This window comes from Trichechus manatus, unplaced genomic scaffold (assembly GCF_000243295.1).
Source record: "Trichechus manatus latirostris isolate Lorelei unplaced genomic scaffold, TriManLat1.0 scaffold00087, whole genome shotgun sequence".
Classification (NCBI taxonomy): Eukaryota; Metazoa; Chordata; class Mammalia; order Sirenia; family Trichechidae; genus Trichechus; species Trichechus manatus.
The window spans coordinates 6,756,917-6,778,713 of NW_004444023.1; the positions used below are offsets into that span (position 1 = coordinate 6,756,917).

General features: G+C 41.5%; 1 protein-coding gene across 1 annotated transcript; it reads left to right on the forward strand.

The window, feature by feature from the left end:
- The first annotated feature begins 4,200 nt into the window (after positions 1 to 4,200).
- On the forward strand, positions 4,201 to 5,291 carry LOC101345385 (N-formyl peptide receptor 2). Its single transcript, XM_004391281.1, is given in 2 exon segments — positions 4,201 to 4,564; positions 4,567 to 5,291. Coding segments are annotated over 2 exon segments (1,089 nt in total).
- The last annotated feature ends 16,506 nt before the right edge of the window (positions 5,292 to 21,797 follow it).

Below are 21,797 nucleotides of genomic sequence, written 5' to 3' on the forward strand. Positions count from 1 at the left end.
TCTATATTTGGAGTTTTAACAACTGAATGTTTAAGCTCCAGATAGATATAGAATGTTGGGAGAGTGGCAGGTTTAGGGGATGGAACAATCAAGAGCTCAGTTTGAGCAATGTTAGGTTTAGGTACTTATGGAACTCCCATGTGGAGATGTCAAGTCAGTTAATTATATCAGACTGGTGTTCTGGGGAGATGTCAAGGCTGATGATTTAGATAAGAAATTATTGGTTTGACATTTTAAGCAATGGGACTAGATGATATCACCCATGGAAAGACCATATATAGAAGAAACAAAGCGGGGGAGGTAAAAGCCCTGGGACACTCCAAAATTCAGAGTTAAATTTAGAGGAGAAAAAGCTTGCGAAATGGACTGAAAAGAAGTGGTCAATTAAGCTTAAAAGATCACTATGAGAGTGTTGTGTCCTCAAAAACATGAGACAAATATGTTTCAAGAAGGAGGAAGAAGTCAAATGGGTCCTATGTTACTGAGATATCAGAATGAGAGTTGATAAGAGGGCCACTGGATTGAGCAACTCAGAGGCCATTCTTGAGGAGACTACGTTCTGTGGCATGCTGAGGACCCTAGCTGATTTGGAATGAGTTCAGGAGAAAATAGGAGGTGAGGAAGTGGAGTGGGCAATTAGAGACACCTCCTTCTAAAGTTTGGCTATGAATTCCCTTCACAAAAAGAGAAATAGAGCTGAGGCTGAAAAAGAATATAGGCCAATTGTGTATGTGGATGTTTTCTTTTAAGGGAAAAAACCAGAACCAGTTGCCATCGAGTGGATTCTGAATCATAGCAATCCCATGTGTTACAGAGTAGAACCGCCCCATAAGATTTTCTTGGGTGTCATCTTTATGGAAGCAGATTGCCAGGCCTTTCTTCTGAAGCACCTCTAGGTAAGTTAGAATTGCCAACCTTTCAGTAAGTAGCCAAGTTGTTAACAATTTGCACCACGTAGGTTCTTTTAAAGGAAGGCTAAAAATATGATAATGTCTATATGAGAGTGATCTAGTAGAAAGAAAATCTTGTGTTTGTTTTTTTCAGAAGAGGAAAAGGATAATGCAAGAGGAAGTTCTTAAAGGTGAGAGAGAGAGGAATCTAGAGCAAAAGCAGGGGATGGGATAGCCTTTGGAAGGAACAAGAACTCTAGTCACAGTAACGGGTGCAAATAAATTGGAGTGTTTGAGGGAAGGAAGGCTAAAAAGTTTTCATCTGATTGTTACCATTTTCTCATTAAAATATGAGGCAAGGGCATCAACTGAAAGTGGGGCTGGGAGAGAAGGTTCGGAGGTTTGAGGAGAAAGCAGAGGGGCTGAAATAATTATTTTCAAGCATGGGAAAATATATATGCTAGAGAAGTAGAGTAAGCTAGCAAAAAAGTGACCAGTTTCCATTTGAAATCTGTGGTCATAAATCCAATTTCATCCCTTAATAATTGTGACATTGGTCAAGTCACTTCCCCTTTCAGAACCAGGGTTTCCTCTTATATGATGGTGATACTCATCCAAAAGGAAAGATGTAATTCGAGATGATAAAATGCACAGTGATTGCCACATATTAGAGGCTCATCACATACCAGCCATCATAATTAGGTTCTCTCCGCCCCTTCCAACTAGAGCAGGCCCACAATTTTACAACTTCTCCTTGTTGGCCTGAACCCTCTCCACCATTCTAGAATCACCTTTCCTTGTTGTATTAACATTTTAAAAACCAATAATTTAGAGATAATTGAGCACATCATGTCTTCTGAGAGTCTGGTAGGGTCTTCAGAGGGTGGGGAGAGAGAATCTGAGGCTGTTGAGACAGCAAGAGGTGAGGGAGGGTTAAGAGCACAAATTCTGGTGGAATCAGTCTGGCTGAGCTCAAATTCTGGCTCTACCTCTTTCTAATTGGGGACTTTAACCAACGAATGTAACCACGCTATGCTTCAAGTTCTTCATCTGCACGATGGTTATGTTAACTATAACACTATTCAATATTTGCAATGTCTCAGAGTTTGCTCAATGCTTTACAAATATTAACACATTCTATCTTCAAAATCCACGAGAAAGGTTGTTGTGAGGGTTGAAAGAGAAACTCTTGGCACATAGAAATTCTTCATAAATAGTAGATAGAGGAGCCCTGGTGGCGCAGAGGTTAAGCACTCGGCTGCTAACCAAAAGATCGGGGGTTAGAACCCACCAACTGCTCTGCAGGAGAAAGATGTGGCAGTCTGCTTCCATAAAGATTACAGCCTTGGAAACCCTTGTAGGGCAGTTCTACTCTGCCCTATAGGGTTACTATGAGTTGGAATTGACTCGATGGGCAATGGTTTTGTTTTTGGTTTTTTTGGTTATTGTTTTGAGCACTGTTCTTGACATGACCTTGAGCTCCTACAATTACAATGCATGGCCCAAGCTTGTGTCCAAGACACAGTACAGAGCCTGGTAAAGACCAAGAGTCCCCATTTATTGAAGACTCACTGAGTCCATCCTAGAATCTTTCCATGTCTGTTTACATTTAATCCTTACCTGAAATCAGTGTTCACCACAATATTGTCTCTATTCTGCAGAGAAAAAAGTTGAGGCTTGAAGAGATATCACTGATCAAGAACATATAGTGGGTAAGTGTCCAAGGTGGGATTAGAACACAGATTCATCTGACTCCACAGCCCAGCACTCTTTACACTATAACAGTGATTTCTCAACTCAGGATGATTTTGCCCCCAAGGGACATTTGTCAATGTCTGTAGAATTTTTTGGGTGTCACAGCTAGGGAGGGATTCTATTTACATCTAGTGGATAGAGGCCAGGGATGCTGCTAAACAGCCTTCAGAAGAAAAATTACCCCAAATGTCATTAGTGCCAGGCTGAGAAACGCTGCTGGCATGGGGGTGGCATCTGACCTCCTCTAACTTCACAAGGGTGAAGGAGGATCAAGATCAACAGCACAAGGCTGATTCCTATGAGGCAGAGGTCAGACATGCCTCCTCTCTCTGCTGTCTTTGCCAGTTCTGACACCAATCCTCCCTCCCATGGCACTTTCTACTTCTCTGCTGAGTTCGATAATTCATTGCAATGGCCACACAGAACTCACAGACCATACTCAACTACGGGGTTTATCAGGGAAGTAAAAGATTACAACTCAGGTTCAGGAATGCTCAGGATACAGTTCTTCCATCAGGACAGCCTTTTTTCAGCTGTGCCACAAGTATGTCTCTCTGGCCTCTCAGCCTCTGCCCTGCTCTGGCAAATGTAACAAAGCTCTTTTAACTCTGCCGATGAGTGCCCAGAGGCACCCCACTCCACCAGTAAGCCTCAGCCCAAAGGCGCTCAGCTCTATCTCCATGGGTCAGCAAACCTAGCTCCGCCACATGCCCAGAGGCACCCTACTCCACCAGCTAGCCTCCTGTCCAAAGGCGCTCAGCTTTCTTGCTCCTCGGGCCGGGCCATTTTCTGCTGGTCTTCTGGTTCTGTTGCCACCATTTCTCTGCCTCCGCTTCTCACCATCTTCGGTGTTACATCTCTCTCTCTCTTGGTCTCCTAGTTCCAGAAGCTTCTCAGTGCGGGGATCCCATGTCCAGAGGACACACTCTACTCCTGGCTCTTCTTCCTTTGTGGTAGTAAGCTCCTCTCCTCCCCGCTCTGGGATGGCTCATTTTAAGCCTAGTGCGATGGCAAAACTGACCATCCTCTTGGTGGGTCACAATTATTTTATTTGCATAGTCCCACCCAATCACTTGGGGGAGGGAGTTACAAGACCATGATGAGAAAGAACACATAAAAACGATCCATTGCACTATACCTACACTATATTAAGCAATGTTCCATAGAAGACCTCAGTGAAAGTGACTAGTAAAGAAAGTCAGAAGAGGAAGCAGATGTGAACATACACCTGCCTAATTTAAAGTCCCATGCTTTCCTCACTATACTGAAGTTGCTTCCCTTCAATTTTCTGTTGTTTATACATCCTTGGTTCAGTATTTCTGCTGGTGGACAGAAGCTTTGTCTCCTCTTGGTATAGAAAACTATCCTTCCCAGAAGGAATAACCAACAGATTTCCAGTTTTATAGTATGAATAGCCACAAGGCTCAGTAAAGTAGGTATCCTGGTTGGAGTAGGAGCTATAGTGGAAGTTGGTGTGTGCTATGAATAGGGATACTGGAAGATGGTTCCACAGCTGAGAAATGACCGTTGTTGAAATGTTTCAGGTATGGGCAAGATGGAAACCAACAACTTTATCATTCAGGATAAATTTGAAGATATATATCATGAGTTACACACCATTCTTCACATATTCCCATTGATATTACAGGGGATCACCTTTATCCTCGGCATCCTGGGAAATGGGATTGTGATCTGGGTAGGTGGCTTCTAGATGACAGGCACAGTCACCACCATCTCTTACCTGAACCTGGCCTTAGCTGACTTATCTTTCACTGCCAGCTTGCCATTCCTCATTGCCTCGATGGCCAAGGAACAGTGGCCTTTTGGTTGGCTCCTATGCAAGTTAATTTACATTGTGGAGGACATAAACCTGTATGGAAGTATCTTTCTGATTACTGTCATAGCTCTGGACCGCTGTATTTTGTCCTGCATCCAGTCTGGGCCCAGAATCACCACACTGTAGGTCTGGCGAAGAGGGTGATCACTGGACTCTGGATTCTGGTCCTAGTCCTTACGTTGCCAGTTATCATCTTCATAACTCCAGTAAAAGAGTATAAGGAAAAGAAAATACATTGTTTATTCTACTGGGGTGACACCATTGAACAGAGCATGAAGGAGGTGATTCCCCTGCCGGAGTCCTGCATGATCATTCGGTTCATCATTGGCTTTACTATCCTGATGTCCATCATCACTATCTGCTATGGGCTCGTTGCTGCCAACGTGCAAAAAGGCCTGATTAAATCCAGCTGTCCCTTATGGGTCCTCACTGCTGTCATAGTTTCCTTTTTTCTCTGCTGGTTCCCTTTTCAACTGGTCTCCCTGCTAACCATAGTCTGGGGCACAGAGATGAACAGTAAGTACTCGATCCTTTTAATCCTACTTAATCCAACGAAATCCCTGGCCACCTTCAACAGCTGCCTCAACCCTATGCTCTATGTCTTCGTGGGCCAGGATTTCCAAAAGAGACTGATCCACTTCCTACCTGCCAGACTTGAGAGGGCGCTGAGTGAGGACTCAGGCCAGGCTAATGACACAGCTGCCAATTCTACTTCACCTCCTTCAGATGCTGTTACGGGCAATGTGAGGAGGGAGCTTTGGGACAATTTCCAGAATAGATTAGCTTCATCTCACCTTGAGTCATACTAGCCACAGTCTTATCTTAGAGTTACTCATTGATTTGGGGGGAAGAAAAAGATGTAAGCCTACTATTGACATCTTTTTTGGTTTTTGGACCTCAGCCTGTACCCTGGGGTAAGTGGAGGTGAGAAGGTGAGAAAAGAAGAGAAAAAAGTAACAGGGAATTTGTAAGGCTTAGATGAGATAATCTATTAAGGGAAACTTTATTATTTCACCATTAAGTAAGATGCTTGCTGTAGGTTTTTTGTGGCTATCTTTTACCAGATTACAAAAGTTTGCTTTTATTCCTAGTTTGCTAGGAGATTTCTTCATTTTTTTTTTAAATCATGAAAGGCTGTTTAATTTTATCAAATGTTTTTTCTGCATATATTGAGATGATAATATCATATTTATTCTTTAAGTTACATTACCATAAATTACATTGATTAATTTTTTAATGTTAAACTACCCTTGCATTCCTAGAATAAACTACACTTGGTTGTGATGTATTGGATACAGAGATAGATGCAGATAGATAGATATAACTATAAATATTTTCTAGAAAGAGAACAGAGTATAGAATACATATATAGAATAGAATATATATGTATATATACTTCTTCTGTTTGAGGACTAAGGTGCGCCTGACCCAAGCCATGGTATTTTCAATTGCAAAAGCTGGACAATGAATAAGGAAGACCAAAAATGAATCGATGCCTTTGAATTATGGTGTTGGCAAAAAATACTGAATAGACCATGGACTGCCAGAAGAATGAACAATCTGTCTCAAAAGAAGTACAGCCAGAATGCTCCTTAGAAGGGAGAATGGCAAAACCTTGTCTCACGTACTTTGGACAGGTTATCAGGAGGGACCAGTCCCTGGGGGAGGACATCATGCTTGGTGAAGTAGAGGGTCAGTGAAAAAGAGGAATACCTCCAACCAGATGGATTGACACAGTGTCTGCAACAATGGGCTCAAACATAACAACAACTGTGTGGATGGCTCAGGACTGGACAGTGTTTCATTCTATTGTATATAGGTCACTATAACTCTACGGCACCTAGTAACAGCAATAATAAAAAATATATATATAGTAGAATATATATTCTATCTTAGTAGATATGTTTAGAATTTCTGTCTCTATGTTTATGTAAAACAAAGGTCTGTTCTTTCTTTTCCTCTAATGTCCTCGTCAGGTTTTAGTATTAAGTTTATAATGGCCTCCTAAAAAGAGTTGGGAAGGGTTTTTGTGATTGTATTCTCTGGTCTTAAATCTTCTTCAAATGTTTAGAAAAAATTCATAAGTGAAGTCAACTGAGTCTTGAGTTTTCTCTCTGAGAAGATTTTTAATAACAGGTTCAATTCCTTTAATAGCTATTGGACTAAATGCCCCATAGGGTTTCCAAGGCTATAAATCTCTACAGAAGCAGATTGCCGCATCTTTCTCCCTCGGAGCAGCTTGTGGGTTTGAATCATAGACCTTTCAGTTAGCAGCCCAGCGCTTAACCACTGCGCCACCAATGCTCCTTCTGTAAGTTTTAGTAAATTGTGATTTTCAAGGCAAACTGTCCATTTTATCTGAATGAAACAGCATAACTGTGTATGGTATGTTTTCTTTCACAAAATGATGATGTAAGCTACCTGAGGGCAAGGATTTTTGTCTGTATTGTTCACTGATGCATCCCCCTCTCTGACGTGTAAAATAGTGCCTGAGATATGATGGTCACTGTTACGAATTGAATTGCATCTCTCAAAAATATGTGTCGTAAATCCTACCCTCTATGCCTGTGTTTCATAATTCCACTTGGGAATGTGTTTTTTGTTGTGTTAATGATGCAGGGTGTGTCTTGAGTTAATCTCTTACAAGAGATAAAAAGAGCAGATTAGGCAAATAGAAAGGGGAGAAGAAAGATACCAAGCCACATGAGTATTGCACAGGAGCAGAAGCTCAGAAGAGATAAGGACCTTCTGCCAGAGCCGACAGAGAGAGCGCGCCTTCCCCTAGAACCAGCGCTCTGAATTCAGACGTCTAGCCTTCTAAGCTGTAAGAAAAATTTCTGTTCGTTAAAGCCATCCACTTGTATTATTTCTGTTATAGCAGCACTAGATAACTAAGATAGTCACTTAATAAATATTTATTGAATTAATGAATCAATAAACAGGTGTCAAGTGAGAAAGTTTAATATCTGGTCAAAAATACCTTTGACCTTCATATCATGAACTGGATCTTGTTCAGTGGACTTCCATTGCTACACCAGCAATTTTTACAAATTCCCATGTGAGTTACATTTTCATGAACACCTTTGGTTGTGAGTTCCCACTTCAAGTAGAGTATTTAGGCTGTTGCCTGCTGACCTTGTTTTGAAATAAATCAACCTACAGTAGTACCCATCCAGCTCTTTCCCTTGCTTTCTGTAAAGAATCCCTCACAAATGACCCTTCATTATGTAACATACTTTCCTGATGCACTGGCAAAAGAAAGAATTTGAAAGGAAAATTAGGCAGTCCTGTTATCAAAAGTTCTTCACTCACTCCACTGCTTTACTCGGTCCTCCTTCTTCTCTCTTTCTTTCATGCCACCCCCTTCCAAGTCCTTTGCATTCCAATACAGAATAGTTTGCCCATTTCATTTGCATTCTTGATTCCTAGGAATGCCATTTTGTTCCCAAGAAATATATACTTTCTAATGCCCAAGTAATGTATAGCCATAGAAAAGAATGAAGAAATGCAAGAGGGCAAAGCCAGGAGCCATGAAGGACAATAGTCAATCTCTAGATAGTAGAACCAGTGCTTCCAAATTGGCTAATTAGGAAACCTACTCTACTGCCAGGGTGGAGAATCCTTGCTATTCCTGTGCACAGGTCTTGGTTAATTGCTATGGAATAGTAACTATTTCCTATCCTGTATTCTTTTTCTCATTGGGAGTTATCATTGTTCATACCCCATTCCCATTTGTCTCAGTTATCTAGTGCTGCTATAATAGAAATACCACAAGTGGATGGCTTTAACAAAGAGAAATTTATTCTGTCACAGTCTAGGAGGTTACAAGTCCAAATTCAGGGAGCCAGTTCCAGGAGAAGGCTTTCTCTCTTTGTCATCTCTGGAGGAAGGTCTTTGTCATCAATCTTGCCTTGGTCTAGGAGCTTCTCCGCACAGGAACTCTGGGTCCAATGGACGAGCTCTACTCCCAGTGCTGCTTTCTTGGTGATATAAGGTCCCCATGTCTCTTTGCTCGCTTCTCTCTTTTATATCTCAAAAGAGATTGGCTCAAAACACAATCCATTCTTGTAGACTGAGTCCTTCCTCATCAACATAATTACCACTAATTCCATCTCATCAACATCATAGAGATAGGATTTACAACACACAGGAAAATCACATCAGATGACAAAATGGTGGACAATCACACAACACTGGGAATCATGGTCTAGCCAAATTAATACACATATTTTTGGGGGACACAGTTCAATACATGACACCATTCTACCATTGTATATTGGGTGTCTTTGTAAGCCGAGGATTCTTGTATGTTCATGGGACACTCTAACACACACACACACACCCCACTTTGAGAACTGATGGATCCCTGTGGTGAAATGAATTCGTTTATGAGGTCTTTTGCCTTGGTTCTTTGGAAAAATAGCATGAGAAATGCCTGGGGGTAGGGAAGAGACCTTTTAGAGGCTGAGCCCAATGTACTGTAATCCCAAAATCTGTTAATAAAATCTTCAAGGAGCCAAAGTTTAGACTGGGGGGTTATGAGGATACAACAGTTGATAGGAATAAGGTGGAAGTTTGGATAAGAACTGGAAGATTTAAATAGATCTTGTATGAAGTAGTTGCATCTCCCTCACCTGAATGTATTATTGGTATAGATATTATGTCTAATTGGGGAACACTCCCTCCACCTGATATTGTAAAACTGAAGGCATGTAAGTCTGCCCTTAGGCCAGTATTGTTTGGACATGGTAAATAAGAACCATTAAAATTGCCTGATCCCACTCAGGTTGTTAATTTGAAACAGTATAGGATACCTGGTGGACAAAAGGAGATTACCATTTTGATTAAAGACATGCTAAAGTCTGGAATGTTGGTGCCAACAAATTCTTTGTATAATAGCCCTGTATGGTCCATGAGGAGTCCTGGTGGTGTAGTGGTTAAGAGCTCAGTTACTAACCAAAAGGTTGGCAGTTGGAACCCACCATCTGCTCCTTGGAAACCCTATGGTGCAGTTCTACTGTGTCCCGTAAGGTTGCTATGAGTCAGAATTGATTCAACGGCAACTGGTTTGGTTTTTTGGTTTAGATGACCCATGAAAAAGGCAGATGGCTCATGCAGGCTGACAGTAGACTATAGAGGCCTAAATAAAGTAGTGCCACCTGTGGCTTCAGCTGTTCCACACATGGTAGCAACGGTGGAGAAAATACAGCAGGCTAAAGGAAACTGGTACTCAGTAATTGATCTTGCAAATGCCTTTTTCTTCATCCCAATCTCAGAAAAGAGCCAGCCACAGTTTGCTTTCACATAGGAAGGATCCCAACTTACTTTCACTATGTTGCCACAAGGTTACTTGAATTCACTAGCTTACTGTCATAGTTTAGCTAGAAGAAACTTGAATTTGGTGCAAATCTCAAGCATAATGATTCATTACGTTGACAATATTATGTTAATATCAAACACCGAAGAACAGGCTAGGACTGACTTGAATATAGTGGTGGCCCACATGACCAACAGAGGCAGGTTAATAAATCCAGCAAAAATCCAGGGCCCTGCCCAAACGGTGAAATTCTTGGGAATAACTGGGGCAGCAGCCACCCATGACATTCTGCAGGCAACTAAGAATAAGTTGTTGTCGCTACCTACCCCCAAGACTAAGCAGGAGGCCCAACATTTGGTTGGTTTATTTGGATTTTGGAGAGTACATATTCCACATCTGGCAATATTGCTGGCCACCATCCATAAAACCACTCAGAAGAAAACTGCTTACAAATGGGGGCCACAGCAACAGGCTATGTCTGAATTACAGAAAGGCCTCCCTCTCCATGCCTTTAGGCCCTCATGATCCACATTCAGACATGATTTTGGAGATGTCTGCCACACATGCTTATGCAGACTGGAGCTTATGGCAAAAATTTGAGAATGCTGCCCTACAGCAACCACTGGGATTCTGGACTAGAAAGTTTCCAGATGGTACAGCACGATACATGCCATTTGAAAGGCAATTTCTCACCTGCTATTGGGTGTTGAATGAGACTGCATCAATGACAGAAGGACATAAAATCATCATGAGATCTGAATAACCCATAATGTCTTGGGTGATGTCAGAGAAACGCTCTAAAAAGGAAGGCAGTGCCCAAAATAGTTCCATAATAAAATGGAAATTGTTCATACAAGAATAAGAGCTACTGGGGGAATGCAGGGAGGCACCCACTGTATCCATGAGCAGGCAGCCTCTTTTCCCATAGGTCCTACCCTAGAACCACCTAAGAAGCTTCCAGAGCCCCTTGCTACATAGACAGTGCCCTATGAACAATTTTCTGCTGACAAGCAGAAGACTGCTTGGTTCACAAATGGCAGTTCCAGGGTACACGAACAACATGTGATGTGGAAAGCTGCTGCATTAAGACCAGCAGATGAAAAGACTCTGGTTGAAGAAGGTAAGAACAGGTCAGCTCAATGGGCTTGCTGTAATGGAAGAATCGTGCAATGGTGAGAACCCATATATTTGGATTTTTACTGATTCATGGGTAGTGGCCAATGGCCTGGCTATAGGGTCAGGCAAATGGGCAATGGAAAATTGTGCTATTAAGGGGAAACCTGTGTGGGGCATGGACCTATGGAAAGCACTCTGGGAATTTAGAGGGCACATTAGAGTAGGACATATTAATGCCCATCAAAAAAAATCCGCTTCCTGGATCAGAAGGAGATTGGGATCAGCAAGTGGGACTGTTGGTACGCTCACTTGAGATGGCCAATTGAGTCCATGAAATGAGCAGACATGGGGGTGCTGCAGCAGTGCAGAGATGGGCTGAATCTAGACACATCCCCCTTGCACCCTCTGATGCACAAAATGCCAGTAAGGACTGGTCTGTCTGCCAGCAAGAAAGATAGAGGTTGCAGATGACTATGGGGCAGATTCCCTGGGGGGAGGCCCTGCACATAGCTGGCAAGTTGATTATACTGGACCAACGACACCAGTAGCACCAGGTGGCTACAAATGGGTCCTCACAGGAATAGATACTTACTCTGGACTAGGCTTTGCATATCCCATGACAGATGCAAATGCCAAAGACATCATTAAGGGATTGGAACAAAAGATACTGTACCATTTTGGGCCACAGAGTTATATTTCATTAGACCAAGGAATACACTTTACAGCCCACAGGGAGCAGCAATGGGCCAAGAAACGTCATATTAAATGGACATACCATGTTGTATACCACCCTCAGAGTAATGGTTTGATAGAGAATTGGAATGGGCAATTGAAACGTTTGTTATCCAAAACAGGGGTAGATAAAAGCACGAAGGGCTGGCTCACATGCTTTCATGAGTGCTCACACTCAACACAAGAGGGACAAAGGGAGGATCACCACTGGACTGATTCCTACACTTGTCTGAGGGCTCCAGAGAAGAAGGCGTGGGGGAGGATGCTGGTGCCACTGTACAGTTCTTCCTCACATCACCTAAAATTGCTTTTTTCCCTGCTGGATGCTGTGATCCCAGGACCAGGGAGCAGCTGTGGGTGCTGGAAGCAAGGGTGATCCTTAAGCAAGAGACTGTAACTATATCCCTGAACATGTATACCAGAATTCCCAAGGGCCTGATGAGATGGATTGTACCTTCCCCCCATCTGGCAAAATTGGGGTTGACAGTGAATACTGCCATATTGCCTAGCGGGCAAGATAGCTGTCTAGTGTTGTACCTATGTAACCCTACCTAACATGAATTGGGAGTGGACGGAGGGGGAAGCACTTGCTAGGCTGGTCTTGCTACTAGCAATCTGGACTAGCACAGCAGCTGAACCTAATGTCCCTTCTCAAGGTGGAAAAGTTTGGATAAAAATAAATGACAAATGGAAGAAAGAGGAAATAATAGCTGAAGGTAAAGGAATGAATAAATGGGTTATGCAGTGGGAGAAATCTAACATTATGCTGATACCTCAAGAGAGACTCAGAGCAGGGGAATAATCTTCTCTCAGTTAAGTTTTATCAGAGCCCAGAAAGCGTGAAGATGAGATGAACTATTGGAGAAACTGACCAAATAAGATGGATACCTGCAACAGACCTGAATGGCTGGTACCTGAGTAACCTCACCCTTAGGACTCTTTTGCCCTACTGAAGGACTAATTGTTAATGACCGTTTTGGACTGGTAACATGATTGGGAGGAGGAAGTTAATCCTTCAAATATGAAAGGGTCAATGGCTAGAGGAGGCAAGGGGTGGCCTGCAGTGCAATGAATTACTTAATATGGCCCTTCTAGCCATGGTCTTTGTGACTCACACAAAATGACTGAGTGAGACTATGCAAATATCTGAAACTTGCTTTAAAATATTCCAGGGTGGAGAAAAGGAAGGAGAATACAGTCATGCACTGCATAACATCCGTTAGGGCAAGGTCCAACCACATACGTGTCCATGGTCACCTAAGGTTACACAGTATAGATGAAATAAGATTGACAACGTGTTTATAATTATTGAAGCTGGTGGCACTATAAGGTTGCTATGAGTCAGAATCAACTCAACAACAACAAGTTTGGTTTTGGTTGTTGGTGGTTCAGTACATTATTTTCTCCACTTTTGTGTACACTTGAAAGTCCCATTAAGACACTTTCTAAAAAGACTCTACCCAGCAATTTCACATGTAGGTTCAAAAACTCACCGCCGAGGAGTCGATTCTGACTCATAGCAACCGTGCAGGACAGAGCAGAACTGCCCCATAGGGTTTCCAAGGCTGTAAATATGTATGGAAGCAGACTGCAACATCGTTCTCCCAAGGAGCAGCTGGTGGGTTCAAACCGCCAACCTTTTGGTTAGCAGCTCAGTGCTTAACCACTGCGTCACCAGGGCTGCTTCACATGTAGGTATATGCCTTCAATAATATGTATTCATGTTCAGCAGTATACATGTTCATGAATGTTCATTCTACTGTTGATGAACATTTCAGTCGTTCATAGTAGCCAAAGACTGTGAACTACTGAAGTGTTCATCAACAGTAGAATGAATAAATTGTGGTGTATTCATACAGTAAATTATTATTCAGCAATGAAAATGAAAAATAAAAAACTATATAAATGGATGAATCTTGGATATCATGTTGAGAAAATAAAAGAAGACATAACAGAGTACATACAGTATAATTCCATTTATATATAAATTTTCTTAAGTTAGCAAAATTAAACTATATTTGGGGATGCATAACTATGTGGTAAAACTATAAGGGAAAGCAAGGAATTGATTACCCTGATAGTAAAAGTAGTGGTTACAGCTAGGGGGAGAGAGGAACAAGGATCAGAAAGAGGTAAGTTGTAGCCAATGGCTTCTGGAAGGTTGGTAGTGGTATGTATTTTTACTTGGGTGTGGGTACATAGGTGTTTCTTTTACAAAAATTTATTAATCTTCATGTTTATTTGCTGTTCATTTTGCCCCCTGTAAATTTGTTATAGTCTACATCTTAAGGGTTAAAAAAAAATTAAGTCAATCAAGCTCAAGTCCTTTTCCCTTTATACCAGAAAAGATTACAGTTTCTGGATTTAGGCTGCTTGAACTAGGGCAACCCATTCATATAGATACCACAATTCTCTAAAACGGAACATATTAGGATAGGGAGAGCTGAGGAGTCAAAAGGCAGCAGCAGTCAACAAAGTTGGCATGACTGGCTTTGGTGTCATTCTGTTGTCTCAAATGCTAACTCCTCGGAAATTTCTAACTCGTTAGAAATTGAGCTCCACCTTGTGGCTGCTAAAACATAAAGCAAAGAAACAGGAGTCGCCTCATTTCTCAGCTCTGTGGCCTCATTGGGAGCTCGATTATTTCCCTGTGTGCTCCCCAGAGTGAATTTCTAAGTGCATCTGTCTTAGTTATCTAGTGCTGCTATAACAGAAATACCACAAGTGGATGGCTTCAACAAACAGAAATTTATTCTCTTACAGTCTAGTAGGCTAGAAGTCCAAATTCAGGCGTCAGCTCCATCAGAAGTCTTTCTCTCTCTGTTGGCTCTGGAGGAAGGTCCTTGTCATCAGTCTTCCTCTGGACTATGAACTTCTCAGTGCAGGGACCCCAGGTCCAAAGGACACACTCTGCTCCTGGCACTACTTTTTTGGTCACATGAGGTCCCCCTGTCTCTCTGCTCTCTTCTCTCTTATACCTCAAAAGAAATTTATTTAAGACATGACCTAATCTTGTAGATTGAGTCCTGCCTCATTAACATAACTGCCTGGAATCCTGCTTCGTTAACATCTAGAGGTAGGATTTACAACACATAGGAAAATCACATCAGATAACAAAATGGTGGACAATCACACAATACTGGGAATCGTGGCCTACCCAAGTTGACACACATTTTGGGGGTTCACAATTCAATCCATAAAAGCATCTGAACAGGGAAAATTTCTTTTTTTTTTTTTAATCCAGGAAGTCCCCTTCATTCCAGAATGTACATTCCAGAGATTGGACAGCCTGGCGATCTTTTCTGTATCTCACCCCACCCTAAGAGTTACCATGGCTACTAGACGGGAGAAAATCTCTGTAAATGTTTCATAATTTTCCTATTGCTCAACCATGTTTTTTCCCTCACATTCCCATTTTTTTAGTTCTCCCAACTTCAAATACCATCTAGGTAACACTTGCAAATATTTATCTAGAACCTGTCTCCAACAGAATCACCTGAGGAGGTATATTTAAAAATATAGATTAAGGCACTGCAGTTTCAGAACATCTGTTTCATAAAGTCTGGTCAAAACTCAGGAATCTGCATTTATTCACAAATTTCCCTGGTAATTGTGATGTGCAACCAGATTCCCCTGATTATTAGCATTTGAATAAATATTCTCCTCATTAGAGAACAGAATAAGAACTTATACAGGACCTTGGAAACACAGATATATCTTTATAGTCCACATCTAGGAAGAACTGGTTTTTTGAGTGTGGGACTGGTGAGGCAGTCATTGGGAAAGCGATGTGAGCAGACGTTCAGTTAGCAAAATAAATCTTGTGAGAAAGGCTGTTGTCCCCAACATCTTGTACAGAGCCCTTTGGGAGCTAGTGGCAGATGTGGACCAGAGGAAGCTGTCAGTGTTGTTTTCCTGAAAGGAGAGGATCTCAGGGACAGTTAACAAAATTGCTGACAAATCAGAAAGAAGTCTCCCCCACCTTTTCGTAGTCCCATCTTTTTCTATTCTCCCCCTCCTATTCCCACCACAAACAGTTACCAACCAGTAAACCAATACACCTAAATTTGGACCCGCTTTGTGAATGGGTACATAAAGCACATAAGAGATATTCAGGTTGACAAAGAAGAATAACAGAGATAAAAAGAGAGCCAATATTTTCTCCATAAACCATGCTCTTTCAACTTGATGTCTCAAGTCCTGACACTAATTTCCTAGCCTTATTTATAGGGACCAAACCCATTGCCATCGAGTCACTTCCAACTCATACTGACCCTATAGGACAGAGGAGAACTGCCCCACAGGATTTCCAAGTAGCGGCTGGTGGATTTGAACTGCCAACCTTTTGGTTAGCAGCCAAGCTCTTAACCACTGCACCACCAGGCTCCTATTTATAGGGAAGCAGCTGCCATATGGTTACTCTTGAGGAACATACTTGTGTGTTCTCTTCCAGGTGAAGTGGCAATCTAGGTGTAAATTTTGGAAGATATACTCAAGGAACTAGCTAGCTAATGATAGAGATATTGTGATGCTCAATTATAGTTGAAAGACTTCCTGGTTGACAAAAATCCCTTGCAATTCATGTTTTACGTAATTTCAAGTCACACATGATCTAATATTATATCAGATGGTCCCTGTATCAGAAATTACCTATTGCTGCATAGCAAATCACTATGCAAAAACTTAGCGGCTCAAAACAACAGTAATCATTTCTTATCTAAAGTGTCTGTATGTGTGCCTTCTCTAAATGTCCTTTCTGACACTAAATGCAAATACAGTTCTTTTTATTATGACCCTAACCACTTGGAGCTAAGCCAGAGCTCACAAGTTAAAGGACACAGTCCTCGAGATTGCCAGGTCTGCCAAGACTTCACATGCCAGCCACAAGCTCAGGAGTTCCCATGACTCCCTTATTTCTAACCTGCTGGCTACAAATTTGAGAGTCCCGATTTACCTGCTTGGGTTCAATAATTCACTAGAATGACTCACAGAACTCAGGAAAGTGCTATACTTACGATTACAGCTTTACTATAGCAAAAATGATACAAATGAAGAGATGCATAGGGCGAGGTCTCAAAGAGCCCCCAATGCAGAGCTTCCATGTCCCAAGGGATGTATTCACTCTCATGAGCATTGATGTCTTTCACCAACTGGGAAGCTCACCTGCACTTCAGTGTTCAGAGTTTTTAATAGGGTTTCATTATACAGGCATGGTTGATTGAATCATTGCCAATGTGGCTGAACTCAATCTCCAGCTCCCCTCCCCTCCTTGAAGGTTGAGCTGATATCATATGGTGGGTCTTTTTGGCAAGGTCAGCCACCACCCAAGAATCTTATTAGCATATTCTGTCAGGTGTGGTCTGGAGCCCTCATGGTCAGAGACATGCCAACCATATGGAAAACTGAAAGGATTTAGAGGTTATCTTTCAGGAACCAAAGGCATCTTGGGCTGGGTTCTCTAGAGGAGCAAACCCAGGGAAATGTATATATAAATGTATATACAAAACCCGTTGCTGTCGAGTTGATTCAGACTCACAGTGACACTATAGGACAGAGTAGAACTACCCCATAGGGTTTACAAGGAGCAGCTGGTGGATTCAAACTGCTGACATTTTTGTTAGCAGCCAAGCGCTTAACCACTGCACCACCAGGGCCCCTATAAATATGTATAGAGAGACTTAATTCAAGGAAATGGCTCATGCAGTTGTGGACGCTGGCAAGTGCCAAATCTGTGTGTCAGACATCAGTATGGAGTCTTCTCCTCACTCAGGTGGTTGTGGGAATTGACGAACCCAAAATCAGCAGGTCAGACAGCAGTCTGCTGGCTCACAAGGCTGCAGGAGTTGGCAAATCCCAAAATTGGCAGGTCAGACTGCAGGCTGTTGTCATGTCCAAAGAATCGAAGTCAGAAGATGATGATCAAAAGAGATAGCAAGACTTGCTGGAACATCGATTTATATACTGGAAGCAGGCCACACCCCCAAGGAAACTCTCGTTTGAACCAATTGGCTGATCACATCAGCTCCCATCATGGAAGTGATTACATTATATTACATTATGGAAAAGCAATCAGTCCAATGTCTGCCAAACCACTGAGAATCATAGCCTAGCCAAGGTGACACAGAACATTAACCATCACAAACGGCAAATAAATTATTTGGGTAAAGCAATTATTCACCTCACATTATATTTTAGTAGTAATGTTTCATAATTTGTAAATGTTTCATAATTTTCCTATTGCTCAACCATGTTTTCTGTGGGTCAGGAATTTATGAGTGACTTGACTGGGTATTTCTGGCTTGGAATCTCACATGAGGTTGCAGTCAGATGTCAACTAGGGCTGGAGTCATCTGAAGGCTTGGCTCGGGCTAGAGGATTCACTTCCAAGGGATATACTCCCATGGCTGATGAGTTGGTACTAGTAAGTTGATTCCTCTCCACAAGGATGCTTATGTGTTCTCACAACACGGTGGCTGATATCCTCCAGAACAAGTGATCTGAGATAGAGTTAGGTGGAAACTCCATTCTTTTTTGACCTAGACTTGGAGGTCACATAACTCTACATCTGCTGTGCTCTATTGATCAGTGCAGTCACAAGCTCCCACCCAGATTCAAGGAGAGGGAACATAGACCCCACCTCTCAGTGGGAGGTCTGTAAGTTACTTGTAAGAAGAACATCAGCATATAAATGTTCTAGAATCTACTATCTTAAAAAAAATTATTTGACCACATATTCCCCTGTACTTTACAACAGATTTCTCCTTCAAAGCAAAACCCCTCAAGAGTCACTTCCAGTTCCTTCTCGATTTTTTATTTTACATTTTCTCCACAGCCCATTCTATATGCCCTTCTGTCCTTATCACTTCACTGAGACTACTCTTACCAAAGACAACAGTGACATCTGTTGCTATATTATAGCACTGCAGATTCAACATTTGGTGCTTGGCTGAAGAACCAATGGGTCAAAGCTACCATCTGTGGGATAACGAAGTACTCTTTAGACCCCTGAGCATGTATGACCCCTAGGTATATTTGGAAGGAGTTGATCACCCATTTCATCTTGAAACATCTTCTTTTCTTGGTGACGTTACACTTCTCTGGTTTTCCCCTACCACAATGAGTTCTCTTAATCTCTGCTGGCTCTTCTCTGACTTCTTAATATCGAGTACCTAACGGTTCAATTCTAGACCCCCTCCTCTTTTCAATCAATGCAGTCACCATAGATAATGTTTTCCCATGTCTTTAAATACCATGACTTTAAATCAATGACCCCAAAAATCTCTACCATAATCTATAACCTCTCCCAAAAGTCCAGACTCATATATACCTCACTCCTTTTTATCTCCACTTGGAAATCTAAGTGATATCTCAAATTTGGTGTGGCCAGAACAGAACTATCAATTTTATTCCCCAAAACATCTGCTTTCCCAGTGTTCCTCAACTTTCCCAAATTTAGAAAAAGTCACCACCATCTACCCAACTTATTAAATTCCAAATATAAGTTATTTCTTATTACTTTACTGTAAAAATGGTGCAGTGTGAGGGTGGTATCATCTAACTTCACAAGAGGGAGGAGAGTGAATCAAGATCATTAGCTCGTCTATGATTCCCATGAGGTGGAGGTCAGACATACCTCCACCCTCCAATCTTTTTATCATTTCTGACACCAGCCGGCTCCCCCACAGCACTCTCTACTTCTCTGCTGGTCTTGATAATTTGTTGCAATGACTGCACAGAACTCACAGACCATACTCCCAGTTACAAGGTTTATTAGAGAAGTAACAGATTACAATTCAAGATCAGGAATGACTCAGGATACAGTTCTTCAATCAGAATAGCTTTTTCTCAGCTGTGCCCAAAAGCAGGCCTCTCTCTGGCCCTCAATCTCTTGGCCTGGTCTCTGCCCTGCTCAGACAAGTGTTACAAAGCTCTTTAGCTCCACCGATAAGTGTCCAGAAGCACCTCACCCTGTCAGCAAGACTCTTGCCCAAAGGCACTCAGTTCTCTTGCTCCGTGGGTTCGCAAATTCACTGTAGCTGCCTCGCTCCATGGGCCAGGAAGCCCACTGCATTGTCTTGCACTGATCTCCTGGTTCTAGTACTGCTGTTTCTCTGCCACCACTGCTCATCATCTCCAGCCATCTCCAGTGTTACAGCTCTCTCCATCTCCTGGTTCTAGGACATTCTCAGCGCAGGGACCCTGGGTCCAAAGGACACAATATGCTACTGGCTCTTCTTTCTTAGTGGTTCTGAGGTCCCCTCTTCCGGCCTCTGGAATGGCTCATTTTAAGCTTAGCGGAATGGCAAAACTGATCAATCCTTATGATTGCCCTGCTTACTGACTTGAGAGAGTTTCTAGGACATAGTGTAGGGAGGTCATGGATTTAAATGTTAAACACAGGTGGAGCCTGATCAAATGCTTGAAATGAGGAGATAGAATTAGGTTTCTATGCATCTTTGCATTATTAGCAGGCTGTCCAATCCCCTCAGTGGGCCAAAAACACCTTATCTGAGTAGTCAAATCATTTTGTGGGAGTCACAAAGACTATGCCTAATCATTTTGTGGGAGTCACAAAGACTATGGCTGGAAGGGCCATATTAAGTAATTCTCTGTACCACATTTACTAATCTGTCACCAAATCTCATTGACTCAATCTCATAAACGTGAACCAAATTTATGCTTTTTTTTTTCCATCTTTACTACTACCATATTAGTCCAAACTAACACCACCTGGACAACTCCAATAGTCTCCTGATTGTCATTTCTGCTTTGACTTGTGCTCTGTAGCAATCCATTCTTCACAAAGTAGCTAAAGTTTTATATACATATATATATATATAAAATATATATATATATATATATAATGTAAATAATATCATGTCCCTGCCTTGATTAACGCCCTCCAATGACTTTCCATTGCACTAATAATAAAGGTTTAAAAATCCTCTCTCTGTCTTCCAAAGTCTTATATTATCTAGCTCTTGCCTACTCCTCTGGTCTTCTGATCACTTTATAATTTAGCTACACAAATAATATTTCTATTTATTAAACACACCAAGCTCGTTCTTGCCTCAGAATCTTTCTACTAACTGCTCCCCTGTCTGGAACATTCATCCCCTTGAATTTCAAAAGACCAGCTCTTTCTTGTTCTGATCACAGCTTAAATGTCTTCTCCTCAGAGAATTCTTCCCTTGGGCCCCTAAGTAGCCTTCAAGAAATCTCCATTCTAGTCCATTAAACTCATTTAACTTTCTTCATAGTCTTCATTGCTGTCTTCTGTCAACCCCCAAATCACCCCCTTCTCTCTATCTCCACAATCACTGCCCTGAGTGCCTTCAACATCTCTCTCTTGATTTATTGCAACAGCCTCCATATTCATCTGTCATTCTTTACTGAGAGGGAGAGTGGAAGTAAAGGCAGTCTTATCCAGATTCAATTAGAAGTGTGAAAGCCACTGGAGGGTGCTGAGCAGGGTTATGTCATTGTCATGATCTAATCCATAGTTTCTCATTTAATTAAGTTCTGTAGCTTAACAGTGTCTTTCACAAAGCAAAAGTTTTAATTTTGATGAAGTTCCATTTATTTACTTTTTCTTTTATGGATTATGTTTTTGGTATCATATTTACGAACTCTTTGCCTAAACCTAGGTCCTGAATATTTTCTCCTAAAAGTTTTGTAATTTTACATTTAATGTTTAAATCCATGATCAATTTTGCATTAAATTTTGTATCTAATGTGAGGTTTAGGTTGAGGGTGTTTTTTTTTTTTTTTTTTTTGCCTATGCTTGTCCAACTTTTCCAGCACCATTTGTTGAAAAGACTACCCTTTCTTCACTGAATTAACTTTTTAACCTTTGTCAAAGTTAAATTGGCTATATGTCTGTGGGTCTATTTCTTGACTCTATTTTGTTCCATTGGTCTATGTGTCAATCCTTTTGCCATACTACACTATCTGGATTACTGTAGCTTTATAGTAAGTCTTGAAATCAGGCAGTATGAGTCCTCCAAACTTGTTCCTTTTCAAAATTGTTCATTTGCCTTTCCATATAAATTTTATATTTTTTTTATTTTATTTTTTTATTGTAGTTCAGGTGATGGCTTACAGAACAAATAGTTTCTCACGAAACAGAAGTACACATGTTATTTTATGA